At 35.5% G+C, this 22,350-nt stretch overlaps 1 protein-coding gene across 6 annotated transcripts in view; it reads left to right on the plus strand.

Annotated features, from left to right (window-relative positions):
• Nucleotides 1–22,350, plus strand: part of DLG2 (discs large MAGUK scaffold protein 2) — a 1,006,374-nt gene that overhangs the window by 712,820 nt on the left and 271,204 nt on the right. For all 6 annotated transcript variants that reach the window (XM_065729952.1, XM_065729947.1, XM_065729948.1 and 3 more), the window contains 3 exons: nucleotides 6,775–6,911; nucleotides 16,092–16,236; nucleotides 18,992–19,133. In XM_065729952.1, coding sequence (XP_065586024.1) covers nucleotides 6,775–6,911; nucleotides 16,092–16,236; nucleotides 18,992–19,133 — 424 coding nt within the window. The remainder of the gene's footprint in view (nucleotides 1–6,774; nucleotides 6,912–16,091; nucleotides 16,237–18,991; nucleotides 19,134–22,350) is intronic.

A 22,350-nucleotide genomic window follows, 5' to 3' on the forward strand; every position in this document is an offset into this window, starting at 1 on the left:
TGGACAGCTGTATGAATGTATGTTTATTAAATTAATAGTTAAAATGGATATTATTTTTGTTAAGATTTGTTTCAATATTTGAATTTGCAGTGTATAAATTTTTTGCAGTTAAAAAGTTTAAGAGGTGAACTTTTCAGTTTACTTTCTACTAAACTCTCCGAAAGAGAAACATAGAATCTTTAAGTTTGGAAAAGATCACTACTATCATCTAGTCCAACCCAAAATCTCTTCCAAGCAACAAAGCCCAAAGCCCTCTCTGATGAAGTGGCAGAAGAGCTCCTTCCTTTGGAGAGAGGCATTAATGCTTCTATGAACAGTACCGACATGCATGGAAGCATTTTTTTTTTCTTGCTGGATAATGACAACTGCCAAGCAGAAGCAGTGTTAAGTTATAGCCATAGGAGTGCTGGCAACACTTAGTGGAAGCCTTGTGCATGCTTTTGACTTGCAACCTTAGTACAGGCTGTACTGATACCTAGTATCTCTGTTGGTCCAGTAGTATGGAAAGCTGATGCACAGACAGACAGAATGTTGGGATTGATAAACATAATCACAATAAAAGTGGCTGTGGGCTAGAACAAAGGAACTGTGTAACAACTACTGGATAAATAGCTGAAGGCATGAGTATATAATGATCTACAGAGCATGAAGGGGACAGTAATTTTCTGCTTGTGTAAGGTGGTTTCAAAGAATATTCTTCTTACCTGATGGCACTGTACATCATCTTTATTCTATCTGACATAATCGGGGAAATACCTGAAGATACAACATATTTCTGCAAAATAATGTCAAAGACAATAAGGAACATACTCGAAATGTTAACCTGAGGCCATTAGAAAGAGAGATTGGCTAATGATCAGCTTTGTAGGGCACAGGACCTCCTTCCCAGTTGAGGTTATTTCCAAATTGCTCATTACAAAGGGCACTCTGAAGCAATTTGGGAACAGGTCTGAAAAAAGAAAACTGATGATGGCAATAAAAGTAGTCAGCTTTTAAGCATGTTATGAATATTAGTTAAAATTTGATGAATCATACAGTACTTTAGACTGATTTTTTTTATCCACAGAACAAAATGTAGTCAAATTTTATTCCTCTAACTCCTGATATGAGCTGTGACATGACTCAGGAATAGCAATTGTTATAACTCACTCAAATGAATTGATATTTGAATTTACCTCGACAGCACAGAAGATGGAGGAAAAGTGATATATTCTGTGTCTGGGATTAGTAATTTCTCAGGAATTAATCCATGGTATCGATAATAAAAGATAGAAATAAAGCTCTGTAGAGGAAAATCATTTCCTCCTTGTATAATTATTTAAGTATTGTGAAACATTTAAATTTTCATTGTGTAATATATTAAAGTTTTGAGTGTAATAAGTAATAAAGGAATTTGCTGTCAATAATGAACATTAATCATAATTCAGATCTATAGCAAGCATATTAAACTCCCACAATTATGAGGTGATATATCTCACCTCTAGGAAGACTAAAATTGCCAACTACAAATTTGAGCAAAAGAGGGAAGGGTGATATTCCCTGTTGATTCTCTGCTTATAGCTAACCTTGTTTCAGTTTGTTTATCTATAGGGCTCTAGATAGAACTGTGCTAGCTGTCAAAACAAGTCAATCAGTTATTATAAGTGAACACATTTTATATTATCCATGTTCCTTTCCTCCCTGTAAGTGGAATTAGATTAGAGATTTGGGTTCCTTGATCCATGTTACAAGTTTCATAAATTCATGAGAAGATTCATCTTTTCTCAAAGGAAGAGACAATTAAACACCATGTAATTGGGCTCTGGAAGCTTAATCCTAACAATAAAACAATTCTAACTTCTGTAATCAAATTCTGTATCGGTGGTTTGCCTGTAGAAGGACAATGCCTCCATTTGAGTTGCTCACTGCCCTTATGGGTTGTTGACTAGAGAGTGGTATAAGCATGGTGTCCCACATCACTTCCAAGTGGTGCTCAGAAAGGTTTTTGATGGGGCAAATTATTGTTTGGGTACTTCGTGACTGTGTGAGCTTCGGTTTGCTGCTTGAAACAGTCTCACAAAATCTTGAGTTCTTACAGTGTTCTGGAGCAGATTTCATACAATTGTAGAAAATGGTTGTAAAATCTTGATGAGAAGTCATTGGGAAGAGAGAGAGGATATGTCTTTGTGAAATTTCTAGAAAAGTTACCCACTTATTTGTTCTCTCTTACCTTTCATTCACTTACCTTTTGTCCATATCCCCAAAAATCCTAGGATGAGTGTACTGAGGTGGTCTGCCTCATTTTTCTGTGACAGAAGACATGGAACACAGAACCCTTACAACATCTCTTGACATTTTCTTGACCATGAACTAATTTTTGAGCAGATGTTTTATAATATCTAGGAGTCTACCAGGGTCAGGGAATGTTTATAGTATTGCTTTATTCGGTCTACCTAAGACAGGAAAAATAACTGCTCACAGCCTGTTCTAATTCATTTAGCAAATACACATCTTCAGTGGTATTACCTACTGTCCCAAGGATACAGCCACATGCTGTAACTTTCTTGCCAACGTCCTGCTGTTACAGTACAGGGTCTTCTGCCATCAGTACACCTGTGCTGCTCTCTTACCAGAACACATACCTTCTAGGCTTGATGGAGGCATTTCTTCATCGTGTGCTTTCGTGCAAATTTTCTTCCAAGACACGATAGAATAAAACCAGGAATTGAACAATCGGAAATTGCCCATTTTATATTTCTATAGTACATTGTTTTGGTGTGGTTCTGAATAACATTTTAAGTTTATGACTTAAATTTGACTTCCTTTGGCTGCTCCATTTTTTGGAGCTTCTCAGCTTGGACTGTGAGACCCGTGTTGAATTTACCCTCTAAAACCCTCTTTCCACTTTCTGGATTAAAAAAGAATTGATAATCTGTATGGAATGTAAGCAATCAAAACATTTAATTTGGGTTACTAATAAGACTTTCATTTAACTGAACATCTTTCCTAATTTTATTTATCTACAGTTTGTCTTCCAGGCTCCCTTTCTGCTTACTGGAAAGTGATATGTGCTTTGTGTCTTACAGATCGTTTTCATTATCATATAGAGGTTTTATTATCATGTATCCATTCCTGGACTAATCATAGAAGAAGTCTCCATATCTGCTTTTTACAATAAAAGTAATTAGTACTTAGATTTAGATTTAGGAAGATATTCCTTACTGTGAGGTTGGTGAGACACTGGAATAAGTTGCCCAGCAAGGTTGTGGATGCTCCTTCCTTAGAAGCATTCAAGACCAGGCTATATGGGGCTGTGAGCAGCCTGGTTTAGAGTTTGATTCATCTTGCCTATTTTACACATTGACCTATATATGTATATGTGCCTACAGAAGCTTTAACTAAAATGAAGCATGGCATAGATGTACACTGTTACTAAACCAAATTCTGTTTCTTCTCTTATTAAAACCTTTTCTTTTTCTCCATCTAATTGCTATTATGAGGAAATTAGGCTTTCAGTCCAAGCTTATGTGTTGCTGCAAAGCAGATTGTGCGTGAAGAAAGTAGGAAGTGAGATAAAGGGCTATTCCCAAACAGACTCCTGATCTTTATTCTGATGGCAAAGTCTTCCTAACAACAGGAGTTGAGAAGAAGGATCTGCAATTAAATGTGCTATTTTGTTTTGACTTTTTCAACTCAACATAGCAATGAAAAGGACTGAGATTAGAGAACATACCTTGATCCATATGTTTCAACTGTTATCTGTGTTCAAAGTAGAGTAAAAATCTCTTAGGCTAACCTGATGTAGCCAGTGAAAAGAAAGATCCAGAAATCTTTTCCAGGCCTTGAAACAAAACAGAAACACTCAGTATAACTGGAGGTGAGAATGTAACTTGGGTTGTAAACCTGCATGTCACTGATCTTCCCACCTACCTCTTCCCACATCCAGTCCTCAGCCCTTCAGAACCTATGATTCATCTTGTTTCTTTCAGTTCTCCATAGAGATCAGGTGAATCATGCTCTAAAAGCCTTTACTGAATTTCTATCGATTATAAAGATAGCACAGATAGTTGTCATAGATGATGAGCACTTTGATTGATATCATTTGTCCAGATGAATCCTATCCTAAAGTTTTATTGTAGTATTAGTTTCCTAATGTTCTAGCAATTAACCAAATGGATTTCAGTAAAAGTAAGTATTGCCAAGGTTCCATTCACAATTCTTCCCAAGAAGCAATCCTTTAAGGCATGTAAGTATGATTAGGCAGTGGACCAAGATTTTTATAGGTAGGAAAGCTATGAGGTCTCAAAGCAGAATACACTGTAATAAAATCATAGAATCATATAATTGCTCAGGTTGGAAAAGACCTTCAAGATCCTCAAGTCCAATGACAACCTAACTATACTACCCTAACTTTAACAACTCACTGCTAAATCATGTCCCTGAGCATCACATTCAAAGTCTTTAAACACATTCAGGGATGGTGACTCCACCACTTCCCTGAGGAGCCTATTCCAGTGCTTAAATACTTCTGTAAATAAGACATGGAAAATCTCTTCCTCAGGTTCCTTCCTCTCTTGCCTACCCCCACTTTTCTCATACAGTAATTCCTTATGCATTTTTCAGTTCTTTTATGCTTTTTCATATTCAGAGCTGCCTATGTGGATCCCAAAGGCAGACCCAGCTTACAAACAAAATATAGCCTCATGCATTGTAACATGATTATATTTTATGTCTGTGAGAGAAGCAGAGCATAGCTTTCATCATTGTAAACTTCACTTTTGTAATGACGATCCTTTTTGTTTTTCTTTTTTCTTTTTTTTTCAGTTTCACATGTCAGTTGTGATAGAACCATGCAAACAGCAAACACCACCGTCCCTGTTGGCACTGCAGAAAATGGAATCTGTGGTCCATAATTCTATTACACTAAACCAGGCTGAGTTAGGAACACCTCCACATGAAATATAGCATAGCTATATAGCCAGAAATGATCTTGCCCTTTACAGTCATAATAAAGGAGAAGATTGAAACTAATCTTCCCACAGCTGTGCCTTAGGTGAGCAGTGGAGCTGAAGGAAGCTCTGCACTTGCAGTCTAGCCCACTCATTGACTCTCTTAGAGCTTCATTTTACTGGTATTATTTGGTGTAGTGATATGCAGTTTTGTTGTTTCTTTTCAAAAGGATGATAATTATGTCATTCAAGGAACAGTATTCAAACATTGTTCATAGTCCACAGCTGAAGTTTTAAAGAATATTTAATTCTTGGTGCTTTCTTAGAATATCTTTTTGTTTCTTCAAAAGCACTCACAGAGTAATGGGCAAATTCATCCATGCAGAAAAAATCATAATCTTTTTATCCTTGTAGCTGTCCCAGAAGTAGAACACAAATAGTAACAGTCATCACCAGCATTAGCTGGAAATTAAATAAAGCTTTATTTTAATTATCTCATATTTCTGAATTAACTTTATGTGTATTGTTAATAACCATCTTAATTAAGTAGTTTTTCAATTTGAGATATAATTTCAGAAGTTTCATTTTGAATTTACTGTTTTGATGGTATCCATTAAGAGTCCATTATGTTATCTGACCTCACATCTCTTTTAAGCTAAAAATAATAATCAACCAAAAATAAAATGAGAAAAAAAAAACAAAACAAAACATAATTTTTCGAAAAGATTTAAGTGAATAAAAAAATCTTATCTCTGCACCTTACAGCTGCTAAAGAAACCTGTTTGTATTAAATAAACCCTCACTTAAATTTAGGGCACAAGCAGGCAGCTGGTGGGTTTGCGATAAAATGCCAAGTTCCAGGCCGTTCATTTTTTCCTATTGTATTTTCACTGCTGAGGCTGAAGCTATTCCTGCTATGTTTGCTGTAAGAATGACTAAGCACCATGTATTTCATAGATAAAATTAGTAATAATTCTCTATGTAGATACTATTTTTCTGCGCAGCTAAAAGCAAACTGGTTGAAGCAATAATCTAAGCATGTTATTGTCAGTAACAGCTTATTTGTTCTGGTGGAAGTTCCCACTAGATATATGATCTATAAAAATTAATCTCACAAAGTAGATTTTTTATGGAAATAGGACACAGTAGTTTCTGTCTTTTCTCCAATTGAGAGATAAAAATGTTGTTATAAGTGTGAGAAATGATTTTCTGTTTATGTAGTGTGTCAGAAGATGGGAAAAGTAGGAAAAGCAAAAGCTATATATATATATATATAAAAAGAGAAAATTTTGTGTGAAAATGACTGTCTCTTCTTTATATATCCAAAGCCAAAGATGTTTGTGCCCTAGAAAAACATGTAAAGCAGAACTAAATTCAAATATCTACACCATTTATCTTTCATTTTCATTTTCAGTATGGCACTACAGAAACTTATAAAATCTACAGTATGCCTCTCAGTATTTTTCAGATGTTGTGGACAAGAATACCTTGCATTTTGTTGTGATAAGTTCTGATATTTTTATACTTATATTTATCAAAATAAAGTCCAAGCTTCAGGTTTTACTGGCCTCTGCTGAGCACAAGACATTACTGTAGAATCATTAGTTCGATTCTTTTTCTGTCTGATATCCTATAATTGTATATTAAAAAGAATTTCAGTAATTCATTTACATCCCTTACCTTCCAGGTAAGGTGAGGGTGTACTGATCCATCAAATATCCATTGTGTTATTTGTTTTTCTAAAAAAAGATATTGCAAATGTACAGTAGATTAATGTACTATCCTTGAACTCTCTCTTTAGTGTTATGTTTTGCAGTGCTAATATATTTTTTTCTGTGTTCTCTAGGTCTCGGTTTCAGTATTGCAGGAGGAGTAGGAAACCAACACATTCCTGGGGACAACAGCATTTATGTCACCAAGATTATTGATGGAGGAGCTGCACAAAAAGATGGGAGGTTACAGGTTGGGGATAGACTTCTTATGGTAAGTGTGACAAATTTAAATTGCATTTTACATGGCTGGAAGTTGCCTCATATAGGTACTTTTATTTACTATACACTGTACCGGAGTTAACCATTACAACTTCTATAATAATTTTTATATTTCTGTTATCTTCATTTTTTCCCCATTGTTTATATGTTTTTCCAAGACTATCAGTAATAACTAATCAATAATATTATATTGGAAAACCAACATTTTGTGAAGAAAAAGCAATTCATTGTATTACTGTGACAGTCATTTAATTAAGAGAATAAATGCATTATGCATATCAGCAATTAGTCAAAATGTGCCACAAAGCTTCTATAATAATAAGGGCTTCATTGCAACACAATTGATTCTACTGATCATTGTAAGAAAGTAGAAAGATGCAACAACTCTCTTTGTAGCCACTGTCAGTTGACTGTTACCTGTATTTCAATATATGTATGAATGATTCATGTAGATGCTCCATGTAGATATTATAAAATATATGTTTTTCTTAAAGTGCTCTTATTTCTCCGATGGATCTCACTTGGGGAAATTGTTCCTAATATCTGAGGAGCTAATACATTGCTCCCTCTAGATAATTATTTCCCACCCTCAGAGTTTGTTTAATATCTTGTAAGGGGGAAATCCTGACTATGGTGAGTCAGCAGAAGTTAATCTATGTCAAGTTGTATTCGTGTCAATGCATTTGCAAATAATTCAGCAGGAACATAAATAGGTTTTAATTCATTGATGTGAAAAAAATTATACTGCAGTAGCTCCATTTTACGATACAATATCTAAGCCTTGAAAAACTGCTGTGACCTTTTTTTCTGCCTGTAAAACTACATCTCTGTTCTTTTCTATAAGAAAACTATGTTGTTTTTTTTTATTCAGCTAGGGACGCTGTGTTCCAGTCATATGTGAAGATGACCATTCATTTTCAGGGTATTAAACAGAACATAAAAGGCACTTTACTCAGTGGCTGGATTTGGTGACTTTAACCTTTTTTAATTAACCCATACAGGCAGATGAAACAACTTAAAGATCAAATGGTGTTATCAAACTCAAAGCAAAATGAAACTAGAACTTAACATTTCTTGATGTTTCTTCTTTGCAAGTTCTCAGCACACTGGAATTCGTCCCTGCTCTTTTTTTTTTTTTTTTTTTTTGGCTTGTTTTTCTATAGAAATGTGCATTTGTATTCACCAGAGTTACATCTTATTTTCTGTATTTGCTATTTTCTGCTTTGTAGCAAATCCACTTGGATTCAGCTGCTGTTTTTTTTCTGCGATGAGAAATTCTGAACAATTCTTATATTATTTGCAAATTTATATTGCCATATAATAGATTTCTTCCTCCTTACTTGAAGAAATAAATAATATCTGCAAAACATAGATACAAAAATTCTTCATTCCCTCTCTGAGCATCACTTAGCTTGTATTTTGGTAGAAAAATAGTGATTTTATACATCACTGCAGAGAAACCCATTCATTCTCCTTCATCTGACCTCTGAAAATGACCAGATGTCATTGTCTGTGTGTTTGATGTCACATATTCCTGACATTTTTCTTTTGGTCTTGACCAGTTCATTACTTACAGTTATCTCCTTTTATCACTGTGTGAAATGAGAGAAAAATAATCAAAATGTACAATTTAACCCTTACATTTTCTAGAATTCATGGAGATGAAAAGCTATGATTTCTGATTCTCTCCAAGAAGACACCTTGATTTCTTTCTAATTTGTTGATTTTCAGATTTTACTGAATACCTTCAATAATTTTTCTTTTCTTACTTAGATAGTATCTGTCAGTTCATACCATTTACTTCATGTACCTTTGTGAAAAGAATTGCTTTCTTTCATCAATCTTACTGCTTTTATCAACACAGTATTGCTATTATTACCTGTTTGGACTTTGGCTTCTTCATTGATTCCTTGTTTACTAAATATTTCAACATTTTATTGTTTTTCTTCTCAGCAGTGCATGCTTCTTCAATCTTTGTCTTTTTTCCATCACTTCTCTGCAAAATCTGCTAGAATTTGTTACTCTTGTAGGATTGTCAGCAGCTGCCAGAATGATTGTTTCTTTTCTGTGTTTGTGTTCTGATAAGTTTGGGTAAAATGCTTTCAGATTCCAAAGAACATGCAAATAAAATGCATTAGAATTTAAGATGTAATAAAAGAGATGCTGCAAAATCAAAACTAATATTGAAATGTAAAACAATGAGATGCCATCTGAGCATTTCACAGTTTGATGTCCCTACAGTTATTAAATTCAGATTGCTAATAGTGTGTTAAGCATTCACAAGATATATTATGTAAATATTGAGCATTGTGATTATTTTGAAATCATACAAGGGCTTATCTGTGCAGTTATGTTTCAGTGGTACTAAGCCTGCCTTCTAGCTTATTATCCTAAGCACTCCCACATGGAAATTCTCCAATGTGGGATAATTCTGAGATAACCAATAAGAAAATTATTTGAGGAAGCTTAAGAGTGCTCCAGCCAAAAACTGAACTCAGTGAGTTTCGTAGGTATATGTGAAATGAACAAACCAGAGCTCTGCTCTGGAGACTTACACCTAGTAGGAAACTTCTGGAAGTTATACCTATGGTAATGCTTACAGTGAGGATATGGCTGTATTGTTGTGTCTCGACAAAGCTGCTTATCTTTGCACTGGACAGAAGCAAAGTAGCCTAGTACAGTAACTCAAGCTGAAGGAAGCACAGGAGGTTTCTAGTCCGACCTCCAGCTAAAGTCATCTTTAGCTCTACAGTCTTGCAAGGCTGATAAGAGTTTATACAGTTGCGTCTCAAAAACATCCTAAGATAGAATTTGTAGAGCCACTCTGGGCATCTTGTTCCCTCTAACTGTTTCTACATAGGCCTGTTGTCTTCCTCATTACAACAAGCCACTCTGAAAAGCTTAGCTTGATGACTGTAAACACTGGAGGTTGCTGTTAGTTGTCCCCAGAGCTGTAATTACTTTCTTTTATCTGATGTTATCATCTCACCTTGGAATTGCTTGTTTATGGAATGGGTAAATGAGAAGTAACTATAAAACTGTTTTTTTAGTAATGCAAAACATTGGTAGCTGGAAGCAAGTTATTTTTCAGGAAAACCTCTAAAAGAATAGAATTTAAGCTACTATTCTCTTATAAGTATTCTATTAACTCTTCAAAACCACTACTCCCAAAAAACGTGAATGTTTGGGCCATATCTATTAGCCTGTTGCTTTTTCGCCTGTGCAGTCAGAGCTCAGACATGCTAGGGCTGTGTGTGTTAATGAGAAGTGATGCTAGTCACATAACACAAGATTTTAGTTGACTGTTTTCTTGCTAAAACCATAAGGAGAAAGAAGGAGCTGCTTTCTTTTTCCAGATGTTCGTATTTGATTCCAAGCCCATTCTGTGCTGAAAAAATACTGTTGGGTGGTTTCAAAGGGCTGTGATGAGTTGCTATTTACAGCTGCCAAACTGTGCTTTACAAGATTCCCTACCAGCATCATTTTCTGTCAGATCACACATAGATGCAGGATCATTTGTGTTAAAGTAGTCAGAGTATATCATTTAAATTGAAGGTGCATCTGCATTAGTATTTGTTTCAGAACAGAAATGATTTTTAGAGTGATTTTCAGATTTTCACTGTCTTGTGGGAAGACCTTTGAGGAGACCAATCAAATGTGATCCTTTTTAAAATAAACTACAACTGAAGATGCTCTCCAAAAGGATTCACAAACAGGTGTTTTGTCTGTTGAGCCCAACTGCATATAACCCAAAATAATCCCCCTAAAACATGCAAAGAGTAGATGCCACTTTATCCACTCTCTCTGTTATCGCAGATCAGTCCTGGTGCACAAATTTTTCACTCAGGCAGACTGATGAAGTGTAGACATTATCAGTTAAAACAAAGGTCGAGCAGTGTGAACAGGTAGTACCTAATCTGTTTGTTGTACTGATTGGCTAGCAGAAAGGAAGCACATCAGAATAAATGTAATTCTATGAGGTGGAGAATGAATTAGTACTGAGCCAGCTGTGGGGATTCATTGGCTGTATCTGTTCTGATGGAGCAGTGGGCTCTGAACTTTACACTGTGGTTGGCTTTAGACTTATAATACTTTATCTAGCATTCAAAGGTAGATTTGCTGTAATCATTGTTAGGATGGAACCATAGCTATAAGCTCTCTAGTTAATTCTTTCTCATGATACTCATTGTCTGATTGTTCCTACGCAGGTATGACATCCTCATACCAATTCATTGCCTACAAAACATTCTTTTAAAAAAAACAAAATCAGTGTAAAAGTGATTGACAAATTAGGATTCAGTATACATAGGTTACTCTGAAAGTAATGCCTCCTATTTATTTTCATGTAAAATACTACAGATATAAAGAAAACAACATTATTTGGTAGAACAGATTTTCAGCTATGAAACATTGATTTTCAACTTTGTCACCACCATTAGCAGTGCATTTTTTCCAGTAATAAACAAGAGCCTACAGACTGCAGTCATAAAAGTCTCCACCAGTGAATCTCACCCTCTGTTTTACAGCTGGTATGACAGCATCAGTGCAGGAAAATGTTACCCATATAGTCCCTCTTTCATTGGCAAGAACAGATGGAAGTCGGAAGGTGCCAAATCTGAGCTATGTAGTGGGTGTGGTTCAGACACAATTACCTCCATAGTCTTCAAAGTGGTATGGGGCACCGATGTTATCATTATTTGAGAGAAAAGTTGTCTTCTCTGTCCTGACTGAAGCTTTCAGTCTTCAGCTTAGTCAACACCCACCTGGTGCAAACTTTTTGATTTTCCAGCACTGCCATTTTCAATGCACTGAAGCCTATATTCAACTCCATACACCATTGCCAGGTTATAATCCACTGATCCACAAAGATGAGCTGATCAAGATGCTCTTCATTTTGTGGTGAGACAGATGTGCATGGACATCCAGAACATGGCTTGTCTTTCATATCACTGTCTCTACTGCTGAAACACACCACCCACCATCTCACTGTGTTCATATCCAATGTTGATGAATGTTAATAGGTGCCATTTTTAATTCATGAAGAAATTCAATGACACATCTCTGCTGCTCACTTCCATGCCAGACACCATTTTGGCAAACTGTCAATCTGCTGCCATCTGTTGCATGACAACAAAATGCAATGGAATATTTGCAGGAAGGGTTAACCACTACTGCCAAACCACCAAAATCCACATTTGACATTGTGGGCTAACATAATAAAATACAAGGCATTACTTTCAGAGCAGTCCTTATAGTTCAGTGTCACTTGCATGTTGTCTGCACACAGTATCCTAAGCCTGTCAATTAAGTCATTTGTCTTTGAAGCACTAACATTTGCTTGTCTTGGCCTAGAGCAGGTCTGTTTTAGGACACCGAGTCCTCAACTACTTATAGGCTAAGCAAGATAGTTTTCAGTGTTACTTGAGAATAGAATGGTCTGGGTTGAAAAAAAACTCAAAGATCATCTAGTTTCAAACCCCCTGCATGGGCAGAGTTGCTAACCACTAGACCAGGCTGCCCAGAGCCGCATCCAGCCTTGCATTAATGCCTTCAGGGATGGGGCATCCACAGCCTCTCTGGGCAACCTGTTCCAGTGCATCACTACTCTCTGAGTAAAAAACTTCCTCCTAACATCCAACCTGAATATCCCCTGTCTTAGTTTAAAACCATTCCCCCTTCTCCTATCACTATCCACCTGAGTCAACAGTCGTTACCCCTCCTGTTTATACACCCCAACAGAGTCCAGAGGAGGGCCACAAAACTGATAAAGGACCTGGAGCATCTTCCATATGAGGAAAGGCCGAGAAACCTGTTTCTGTTCAGCCTGGCAAAAAGAAGACTGAGGGGGGATCTGATTAATGCTTACAAATATCTAAAGGGAGGCAGTAGGCAAAGGAAGGCCTGGATCTTCTTGCTGTTGTGTAGCAACAGGTCATGGAGTAATGGCCTAAAACTCAAACAAAGCAATTTCCAAATAAACGTGTGGAATAACTTAATTATGATAAGGATGACAGAGCACTGGAATAGGTTGACCAGAGAGGTTGTGGAGTCTTCTTCTATGGAAATAATTCAAGACCCATCTGAATAACTACCTGTGTGACCTATTGTAGAGTGTGTGCTTTGGCAGGGGGGTTGGACTCAATGATCTCTTGAAGACCCTTCCAATTCCTGCAAATCTGTGATTCTCTGATTGAAAAACTATTCACTTTTCACAGATGTTTAAATCATGGTAAATTTAAAAAAAAGGCATCAGAATTTCTAGATTTTCAACTGCCAACCTGTGAGTATTTGCTGGCCAACATTCACTCAGGATTTTCTCAGGAAAACCCACTTTCTGAATCAGAAGTAGAATATTGCACTAAAGCAAACATTACCACTGACAAGTTGAAGATCACCTCATTGTCTCATTAGTTGAGTGAATCAAACTTCTTATTCTAACACATACAGGAATGGAATAATTTTCCTTTAAAGAAGAGAAAATGAATTAAAAAAGACTTATTCCTCCAGAGATCTTATTCTGATATCAACTTATGTTTTTGTGAATTAAATTATTTTTTAAAGCATTTGTACAGTCTTTTGGGGAATTCTAAGCTTTTCACTTCAGCTACTACTCACTGCCTTTATTTTTCAACACGAATCTAGGAAAACGTCCAAATAATTCTTGCTTGTGTTTACACCTCATTGGTTTGATTATGCTATTTAGAAGAAAAAAAAAACAAATTAGTCTTTTTATTTCTCTTTGACAACATTTTGTACTTATTTTCCCCGTCACTTTGAAGGGACTTGTATTTTAATTTCCTTTATCCTATACTATTTCTTTCTCTTATTATTTTCCTGTTATGTCAGTGTGCCTTCTTATATCATTCCTTCTGTTTGTAAAAACTGATTTCAAGATTTCTATGTTCATGTGGTGCTGTGATATTTTATATAGGGTTCTATTAGTTCTGGTTGGCTTTTTTTGTTTGTTTGTTAGTTTTTTTCACTAAGAACATCTTCTATTTAAACAGAAGTATACCAGTAGTTTATGTGATATTTTCTTTACTCCAAAAAGCTTGTTGATTTAGGATGAAATATAAGAGGTAGCTCAGAAAGTTTGTGGAGCCTTCTTTTTGAGATATTCCAAAACCACTTGGATGTGGTCCTGGGCACCCTTATCTTAGTATCCTTGGGACTGGGCCAGACAGATACAGAGATCCCTTCCAACCCCAGTCTATCTGTGATTCTGAAGTAATATACAGACAGTGAGAGAAGGAGGAATGGTGAAGGATAACGATATAGTCGTACTGGCAAAAGTGTGAATTTTCAGTACTTGAGATGGTATACATCTCAAATACAGCACTAAGTGAGGCTAATTTTCAGTCACTTCTGCTTCCTACTAGTCTAGTAATTTAAAAGATATTTCTTTGTTAAAAGTGCGTATGTAAGAATGCTGCTCCTGACATTAAAAAAGGAGAGAGAAATTTATAGAATGTAGGGATCATACTTTTATTTAAATAGAAGACCTGCCAAAATACAGCATATGGTGTCAGCAACTCTCTTCATAGTGCTAGATTGTATCATTGCTCTTCATGTCAAATTGTTATAATAAGCCTGTCACTTCCTGTTTCAATTAAACTTAAATCAAGTCTGAGCATTATGCAAGGATCAAAATTTAAATAGAATCCTTGCATTTAACGATATCTGAGAGTAGTCATTCTCTATTGTTGCTATTATCATCTGAGTATGATCAGTCCTTTAGTGCTTCATAAAATCAGGATTTCTTTCCAATTACCAATCACCAGTTAGTACCTTTCCCAGCAGTTTGATGTAACAGCCAAGTTTCCAATAATTTACTGAAAACAAATTTCCTAGAAAGTATGTATTGCCGTAGGTGATATAGTACTGTACTTTGTTGAGGATACTTACACTATCGTTGAGGAGCTTCTTCTGCCATCGTGCATAAACTTTACAAGGAATCCTTGTAATAACTGTAAAAGTTGAAGGATAGTGCTTTAAATCACAGTCAAATGTTTCATGTATGACATTCACCTTGAAATGTAGCCTTTTCTTCTGCCTTACAGCACAGTTCTGAAAGCTGTATCTACATTCTTTACCTCTTTCCTCTGTGCTGTAACTTCTTTATTCAAGCTGTATACTTTATAATGCAGGGACCATTCAGTATTCTGTTCATAGGAGCACAACCTATTGTTGACATTAGTAGATGTAGTGGATTTACATGTGAATAATTTGTATACCCTTCTACAATAAACCACTTCTGACGCTCTGCTTTGAATTTCCTTTTTTTGGCAGTAAAGCATAAATAGTCAAGACTTACTGCCTCTATCCCTATTTAATCTGTAATCCTGTCCTCTTACCATTGAATATTATTCTTTTTGAATTTTTGAACAGAGCACAGAACTGGTATTTCATTCTCTTATATTTTCAGCATCTTTCTCCTGTCTTTACAGAAAACGGATTAACTTTTACATTTAGAATCTCTTTTCTCCCATCCAGAACTGCTTTTCTTCTTTTTTTTCATTTCCTTCACCCTGTAGACATCCTCTCATTCTCTCATTCTTTATATTACTTTATTTCTTTTTATTTCAATTGCCAATGACATACTATGGATGAAAAGATTTGGAGGTGTTAAGTATATCTGAGATCCTAGCCATGTATTCTAGAGATGGTTTTGGACAGAGGAGCATGGTAGGTCAAATAATGTAGGCAGTTTCTATACGTAATATTATGTTACTCATTTTTTAAAAAATGTAGTTTTAAGCTAATGATGATACTGGCAACAGAATTACAAAGGACTCTCTGGGTGATAGAGGACTGGCACAGGCTGCACAGACAGGTGGTGGAGTCTCCTTCTCTGGATATGTTCCAGACCCGCCTGGACTCCTACCTGTGCAACCTGGGCTAGGGAGCTGCTTTGGCAGGGAGTTGGACTCGATAATCTCTAGAGGTTCCTTCCAGCCCCTACAATTCTGTGATTCTGTGATTATCAAAAATACTACATCAGTATTTGAATATACATGTGCTAAGAAAACTTTATTTTCTATTCTGCTATAATACTATTTCTATGATCTTCATTGTTCTTTGAGGTTTTCCAACACTGGGAAAACTTCAAGACAGTGTCATTGTTTTTATTTGTTGCTGCATTCTAACTCACTTGTCTGATTTCTCCTTTAAGGTAAATAATTATAGTTTAGAAGAAGTTACCCACGAAGAGGCAGTAGCGATACTGAAGAACACATCAGATGTAGTGTATCTAAAAGTTGGAAAGCCCACCACCATTTACATGACTGATCCTTATGGCCCACCAGACATTACTCACTGTAAGTGACTATTTGGAACTCATTTTCTGTAAGAGATCAGTTCATCAGATGAATGTGTTTTTTTTCATAGCTTGTCCAATGTATCCTATTAAAGGTTATGAAACAGCTTGGAAGGCTGCAAAAAATTAAATGTTTATTGCCACTTAAGTACGTTATGCTTATGAAATATTATAAATAGTACATCTCTATTAAAGTATATTTTCAGCAGAAGTAACAGTGTAGATGGTGTTTTACTGTGCTGACTCAAATTAGCCACTGTCCAAGTGATCAGATTAATCTGTAACTCTTGTAATAATTACAGTGACAACTATCTTCACATGTATTTTGAAATATGGCTGAATTTGTAGGCTGGAATCCTCTGTACAATGACAAATCAGTACAAACAGCAAAACATCCAAACAAAATTAGTGAAAACCTTGAGAAAAATAGATATGATATTTGACTAAAATATTTATTAGGAATTTGAAGTCACTACTCTGTCTGTATAAATCTGCCTTTTTCTCATGTATGTCCACTCCCTAACTTCCTGTTTCACTTTGCTTCATTCTTGGTCTATCCTTGAACTTATATATGTTCAACAAATGCTCCTTCACTGAAGACTAAGACTTTGTCATTGTATTAAATGTCTTCAATAATGTAGGAAAAGTTGTTGTATGGAGTTGTCTTAGTCATTTAATTATTAGTAAAGCTCAGTGCAGGATTTTATTGGAGAGATTGGCTGTTTTATTTTAAAACAAACTGCTTCTACTCTGCCTGTGGTATCCTTGCACTGCAAATCATCTACACTGGCATGTGGTATCCAGGTAGAAAGAAATGTGAGCTTGCCAGGATTCCCTGATAATGACCAAGTGCAAGGCTGGGCAGCTGTAAGTATATATCATACACATATATCATCCTCCTTGACAATACGTATTTTGTAGCCCTAAGGAGATAAAAGTGGTTAGAATCTTCTGTCTGTGGATTTCCTCTCTTTTCCTATGTCTCCCAGTCTGAGTGTCCAATATTCCTATTCAGCCTTTATCTCTTGCTATTATCACTTAATAACTCAAATTTTTGTTTGAGTTTGGTAGTAGGTTGTCCTGGGAAGTTGCAGTTATTTTGGGTTGAAGTTATTTTGGGTTTTGATAACCTACTGCTGAATTTAGGTACATGTTCAGTTCTTTTAGGCCTCCTTTTGGCAGTCTTGATGCTCCCAAACTGAGACATTCCCATTCCCTTCTCATTCATAAAAATAATATTTCAGTTGCAGCTCTCTATACTTACAGTGTCTGTTAGTCTATCCATTTTACCACTGAATCTTCCTTCCTTCCTTTAATTGTCCAGTAAAATCTAGTTGCATTGGGTTCTAATTGCAACCAACAGGGACTATTTGCTCTGTCTAAAAACTGTGATAGTTCAGTTTTTGAAAAGAGCTTCAGCAACTAATCTATACTCGTCTTGATCTTCTGCCAGTAACATTAAGGGCACTTGTAGCCAGGAAGCCAGAGGCTGGGAAAGGTAGATTTTCTCAGTAAAAGCCAGATACTAATTTTCTCTGCTCATTTGCAGAACATTGCTACTGTGAAATGAAGTAGTCGAGAGGAAAGATAATATCCGTAATCCTCCTTATTCAAACTGCTCCGTAAAAATAAAAGGGGAGGTTTTGTAACATGCACATCAGGTGGTATATTCAACTGTGCTGAGGATAACTATTTACTTAGCAAATATTACAACAGATGGCAATTATGGTTGTTCAGTAGTATTCTGGTCTGGATCTTAGCAAAGCACAACAAGAAAAACCACTGAATGTCTCCATCCAATCTCCTGCTCTATAATACTTTCTAAAATAATAATTTGGGTGTTCTAAAATTGTGTGTTTATTATGTCAGATTATAGATCAGCAGGGTATGAGAAGACAGACACAAATCCAGAGTGTGAGTGAAGGTTGAAAAGATTTGCAGTAGCCTATCCCAGGCTGTTGGTGCAGAGATTTATTTATCCCTGGGGAACTTTTCATTACACCTACATGTGCAGTGTATTTCAGAAACGGTAATGGCCTTTCCCTGTAGAGATATTTGGCTTTGAAGCATTTTTTTCCTGAACGTCTGAAAAAAAGACTGAAAATAAGACTAGAAAGAATTCTTTTCATGAGAAAATTAGTTGTAGCTTATTGCAGAAGCATGCATCTTTGTTTTTTCTACTTGCCATTTCCTTTTCTAATTATATTAACTAGATATTTGATTACAGCTATTGCTAGTAACTTGAGAACAAAAAGCAAGCAAATAAAGAAATCCACAGCTCCAACACAGAGTCATACAGCACAATCCTGTAATTATCAGTATTAGTCATTAATTGTATGAGATTTGTATCGTATTTCTATTTTATATACAAATTTACCATGTTGTAAATAATACTATCTATATTGGTAATGAAATTACAATTATATTGGGAAATGCTGGACCTTTAGTAAATCACAGATTTAAATTACCACATGTAATTCTTGCCATCCATAAAATTCCTGCTCTCATCTCACATTTATCTCTTACTTTTTTATTTCGACTTCTGTATTCTCATTCTGTCCTACATATATTTCCTTTTTCCAGTCTGTCCTGATTGAAGAAAGTATTTGTTTGCAATCTCCCAATCTATTCTTTCTTACTCAGATCCCTCTAAAGATTCAATTCCTGTAAAATGAGCCCACATTATTGTTATTATTGCTATTAGCATTTGCTATTATTAACAGTGGCTAACTAGAAATGTTTGTTCTTACCAACAGCTTATTCTCCACCAATGGAAAATCATATACTCTCTTCTGGAAACAACGGCACTTTAGAGTACAAGGCATCTTTGGCCCCTATCTCACCTGGAAGATACTCACCCATTCCAAAGCACATGCTTGTGGAGGATGACTACACTAGGTCAGATGCTTTTCTTTTGTTGTTTTCTTTCATGACAATTATAACGAACATAGGTAGAACACTTAGTGAATTTCTGACAGCATATAGCACAAAGTTGTTTTCACCCATGTTCAATGCAAGTTTAATTAAAACTGTTACAGTTATAGAAACTAAGAGAAAGATCTCATAAATTGGGGCTGAGGAAAGCTTTCTATTTCTTAAGAATGAACTGTGATAGTTCCTTACTGGGGCAGCTGGCAGATCTCAGGACTGGTGACTCATCTGGCTCACTGCAGGTATGGGTGGAGTGACAGTACATGTGTTTCTACCTGTCTGTGAGAATACTCTCTGAACAGCCCGTTTGTTTAGTTCTCTGAAAGTAAGGCTGAAATACACTATAATTGCTCTGTGCACACACACTCTAAAAGATAAATGCCATGGAGAGTAAACAGTATGAGAAAAGAAAATAAAAAAGTAAAGGGTTTTTTTTTTTGGCTGTAAATAGCTGTGAATAAACTGAGGTTTGAAACTGAAAAAAGTCTCCTAACCACTAGAGAATCACAGTGTGAAACATCTTGCTGTGGAAGTATGGAGGTTAGAAGGAAATTCTATGGAGTGGCACTTGATAATGTTATGAAAGTAAAATGACCACTGGAAATTGCTCCTATTCCTTCTTCTCTTCTTCTTCTTTTTCTTTTTCTTTTTCTTTTTTTTTTAAACATGGTAGCAGAATTTAATATGTTTGGTTGATTTCCAGCACATTAGTCTTTTTGTTGTTTTTTTTAAAGAGAACTACCATTCACTTAGAAGACAACAGATGTTACGTTTGTGAAATGAGCCTTCATCATAGTGTCTAGTACTGCACTTCAGTATTTACAGATTTATTGTGTTTAAGGCTAAAATGTGGGCTGGTTTTGGTTACCTAGCCTATCCTACTCTGTAGACCAAAGAGTCTTAGCCTTTTACACATAAGTTGCTAATTTGCCATTCTTATTTCTTGTTGTTTATGATTAAGATCTCAAGCTGCTTAACTTGTTGGATCACACAGATTCATAGTAACTAAATCATGATAGAGTTTTTAATCAGGTCATAAATTTATGGAAACCACATCTTGCTTCCCTGTCTTGGGTAAAAGAATTACTGCTTCGTTTTGGAGATGCAAAACCAACATTGCTTTCATTCAATTTATGAGGTGTTCAGTTGAAATGATTTTTCCCTAGAGTACTCCAATAAATTACTTTTTTCAATTAAGAGTTAAAACTTCAGTTTCGTTAAATTGTCCATCAAGGCTTTACCTGAGTTAGTACTGACCTCATAATTTCTAAAATGTCTATATATAGGAAGAATACTAAAAATAGTATCTGGGTTACACTGATGAAGGCTTCCTTTTTTAATGAGACATCAGTGTCAATAATACTGGATGTTCATAAAGCTTAAAAACTGCAACCTTGAAAGAAAATAGTAATTTTTAAAAAAATTACAGAAAATAGAGGAAATAAATCCAAAAGAAGAGAAAAGGTGTCTTCAGAGTGAAAAGATCATTTAAACAGATAGAAAAAACTGTAAGGTGATGGATAATTATCATTTGAAGTCCCTCGTTTCTGTTCCTTGTAGCTGATTACAACTTTTTAATTGCTTGTACTAAAAAGAAAGAAGAGGAAGGGAGGAAGGAGATGCAATACAAAAAAAAGACAATGACAGTTAGGTAACCAGAAGAGAGCAGATCTTCTCTAAGAAGCATGTGAGATATATATTTAATGTAATTAGTGTGCCTTTTAGGTCTGTTTTGGAAGAAAGCTGTCTTCCTATTCCATTTATATTTTTCTTATACAAGTTAACCTTTTTGTTTTAAGTCCTGACAGTAAAACAATTTTTCAGTGTTTTTTTTGGGGGGGAAAAAAAGGAATGCCTGGGAAAGCAGTGCACATTCTGAATATTCCTCTCTGTTGTTCTTCCTATCTGGAATTCCAGATGAGTGTGTTTTCTAATGAAGGTTTTATATAGTGCTGACACTATTGACAGGAGAAGCTGGCTGCACATGCATCACTTCTTTGGCAGGCAGATGACAATGGCAGGAATAAAGACATTGAGTAGTATGAGGAGACTTTAAATGCAACAGAGAAAATTAAATAAAAATCTTAATAGCTCTAAACAAGTCCTTATTTCAGCCTACAGAAAAGGAGGAGACTATAATGAACTTAAATTATAAGTGAGAATAGTTTATATGCTACACTGATACCCTGGATACAAAAGCACAAAAGCACAAAGACAAAATGATTTTAAGAGTTGCTTCTTGCTGCTAGATTTCCTCACTGAACACAAATGATATGGACTGAGAGATACCTGAACAAGAGCCAGGAGACCAGGTTTCTTCTCTGACTTCTATAACTGAGAAGCAGTGACCTTCAAAATGACATGATTTGAGCCTTGGATGAGGCTGAGGCAGTTATTTTTTTTTTAATAATGTCTGTGTAGCTGATTGTTGCCTGTTGATTTAAGTGTAACTACTGAAAATGCCACATAATACTCACAGCAATTTTCCTAACTATAAACAAGGAATAGTGATTGCACTCTACCTATGCAATACCTTAGGATTTGCTGAGGTATCCGCCTTTAAAATGGGAAGATATTTGGAAAGTATTTGTTGCTGACCACTTCAAGTAAGATTTAAAATATTTTGGGAAGTTAATTATCATATTGATAATTCTACTGAACCCTATAGATCCCTTGATTGCGACATTTATAATTAGGTTTCTTCACATAATTTTTTGTAATTAAGATGATTGCCAGCTACTGCAGTGCTATCTATTAAAACTACCTGTTTCTTGCTGTAATAGGTTCTCAGGGGTAATTTACATGGTGATCACATAAGGAAATTTATTACCCATGCAATCATAATATGGCAACACTTCTGGCAGATTTTCATTTGTGCCAACGAAAAATATTTGGAACAGTCATTTCAAAATAAGAGACATTTACATTCTCATTGTACATATGATAAAGCTGATGACAATCTTTTACTACACTTACTTGCTGTGGTGAATGTATTGGTAAATTTGAAATGATTGAACATTTTCCATAATTTGTCCACTTTCTTTTGTTTTTCATTTTTGTTGGATTTTTAGTAATGTATTTCATTCAAGTTCTGGATTTTTTTTTACCTGAATACTTGGTTGTTGGGTTTTTTTTTTGTTCAAAAAAAAAAAAAACCCGTGTGTTTCTGTGGATAAAAATTGTC

The sequence above is a fragment of the Cyrtonyx montezumae genome, unplaced genomic scaffold (assembly GCF_038088225.1).
Source record: "Cyrtonyx montezumae isolate F1298 unplaced genomic scaffold, pur_monq_1.0 scaffold_12, whole genome shotgun sequence".
NCBI lineage: Eukaryota > Metazoa > Chordata > Aves > Galliformes > Odontophoridae > Cyrtonyx > Cyrtonyx montezumae.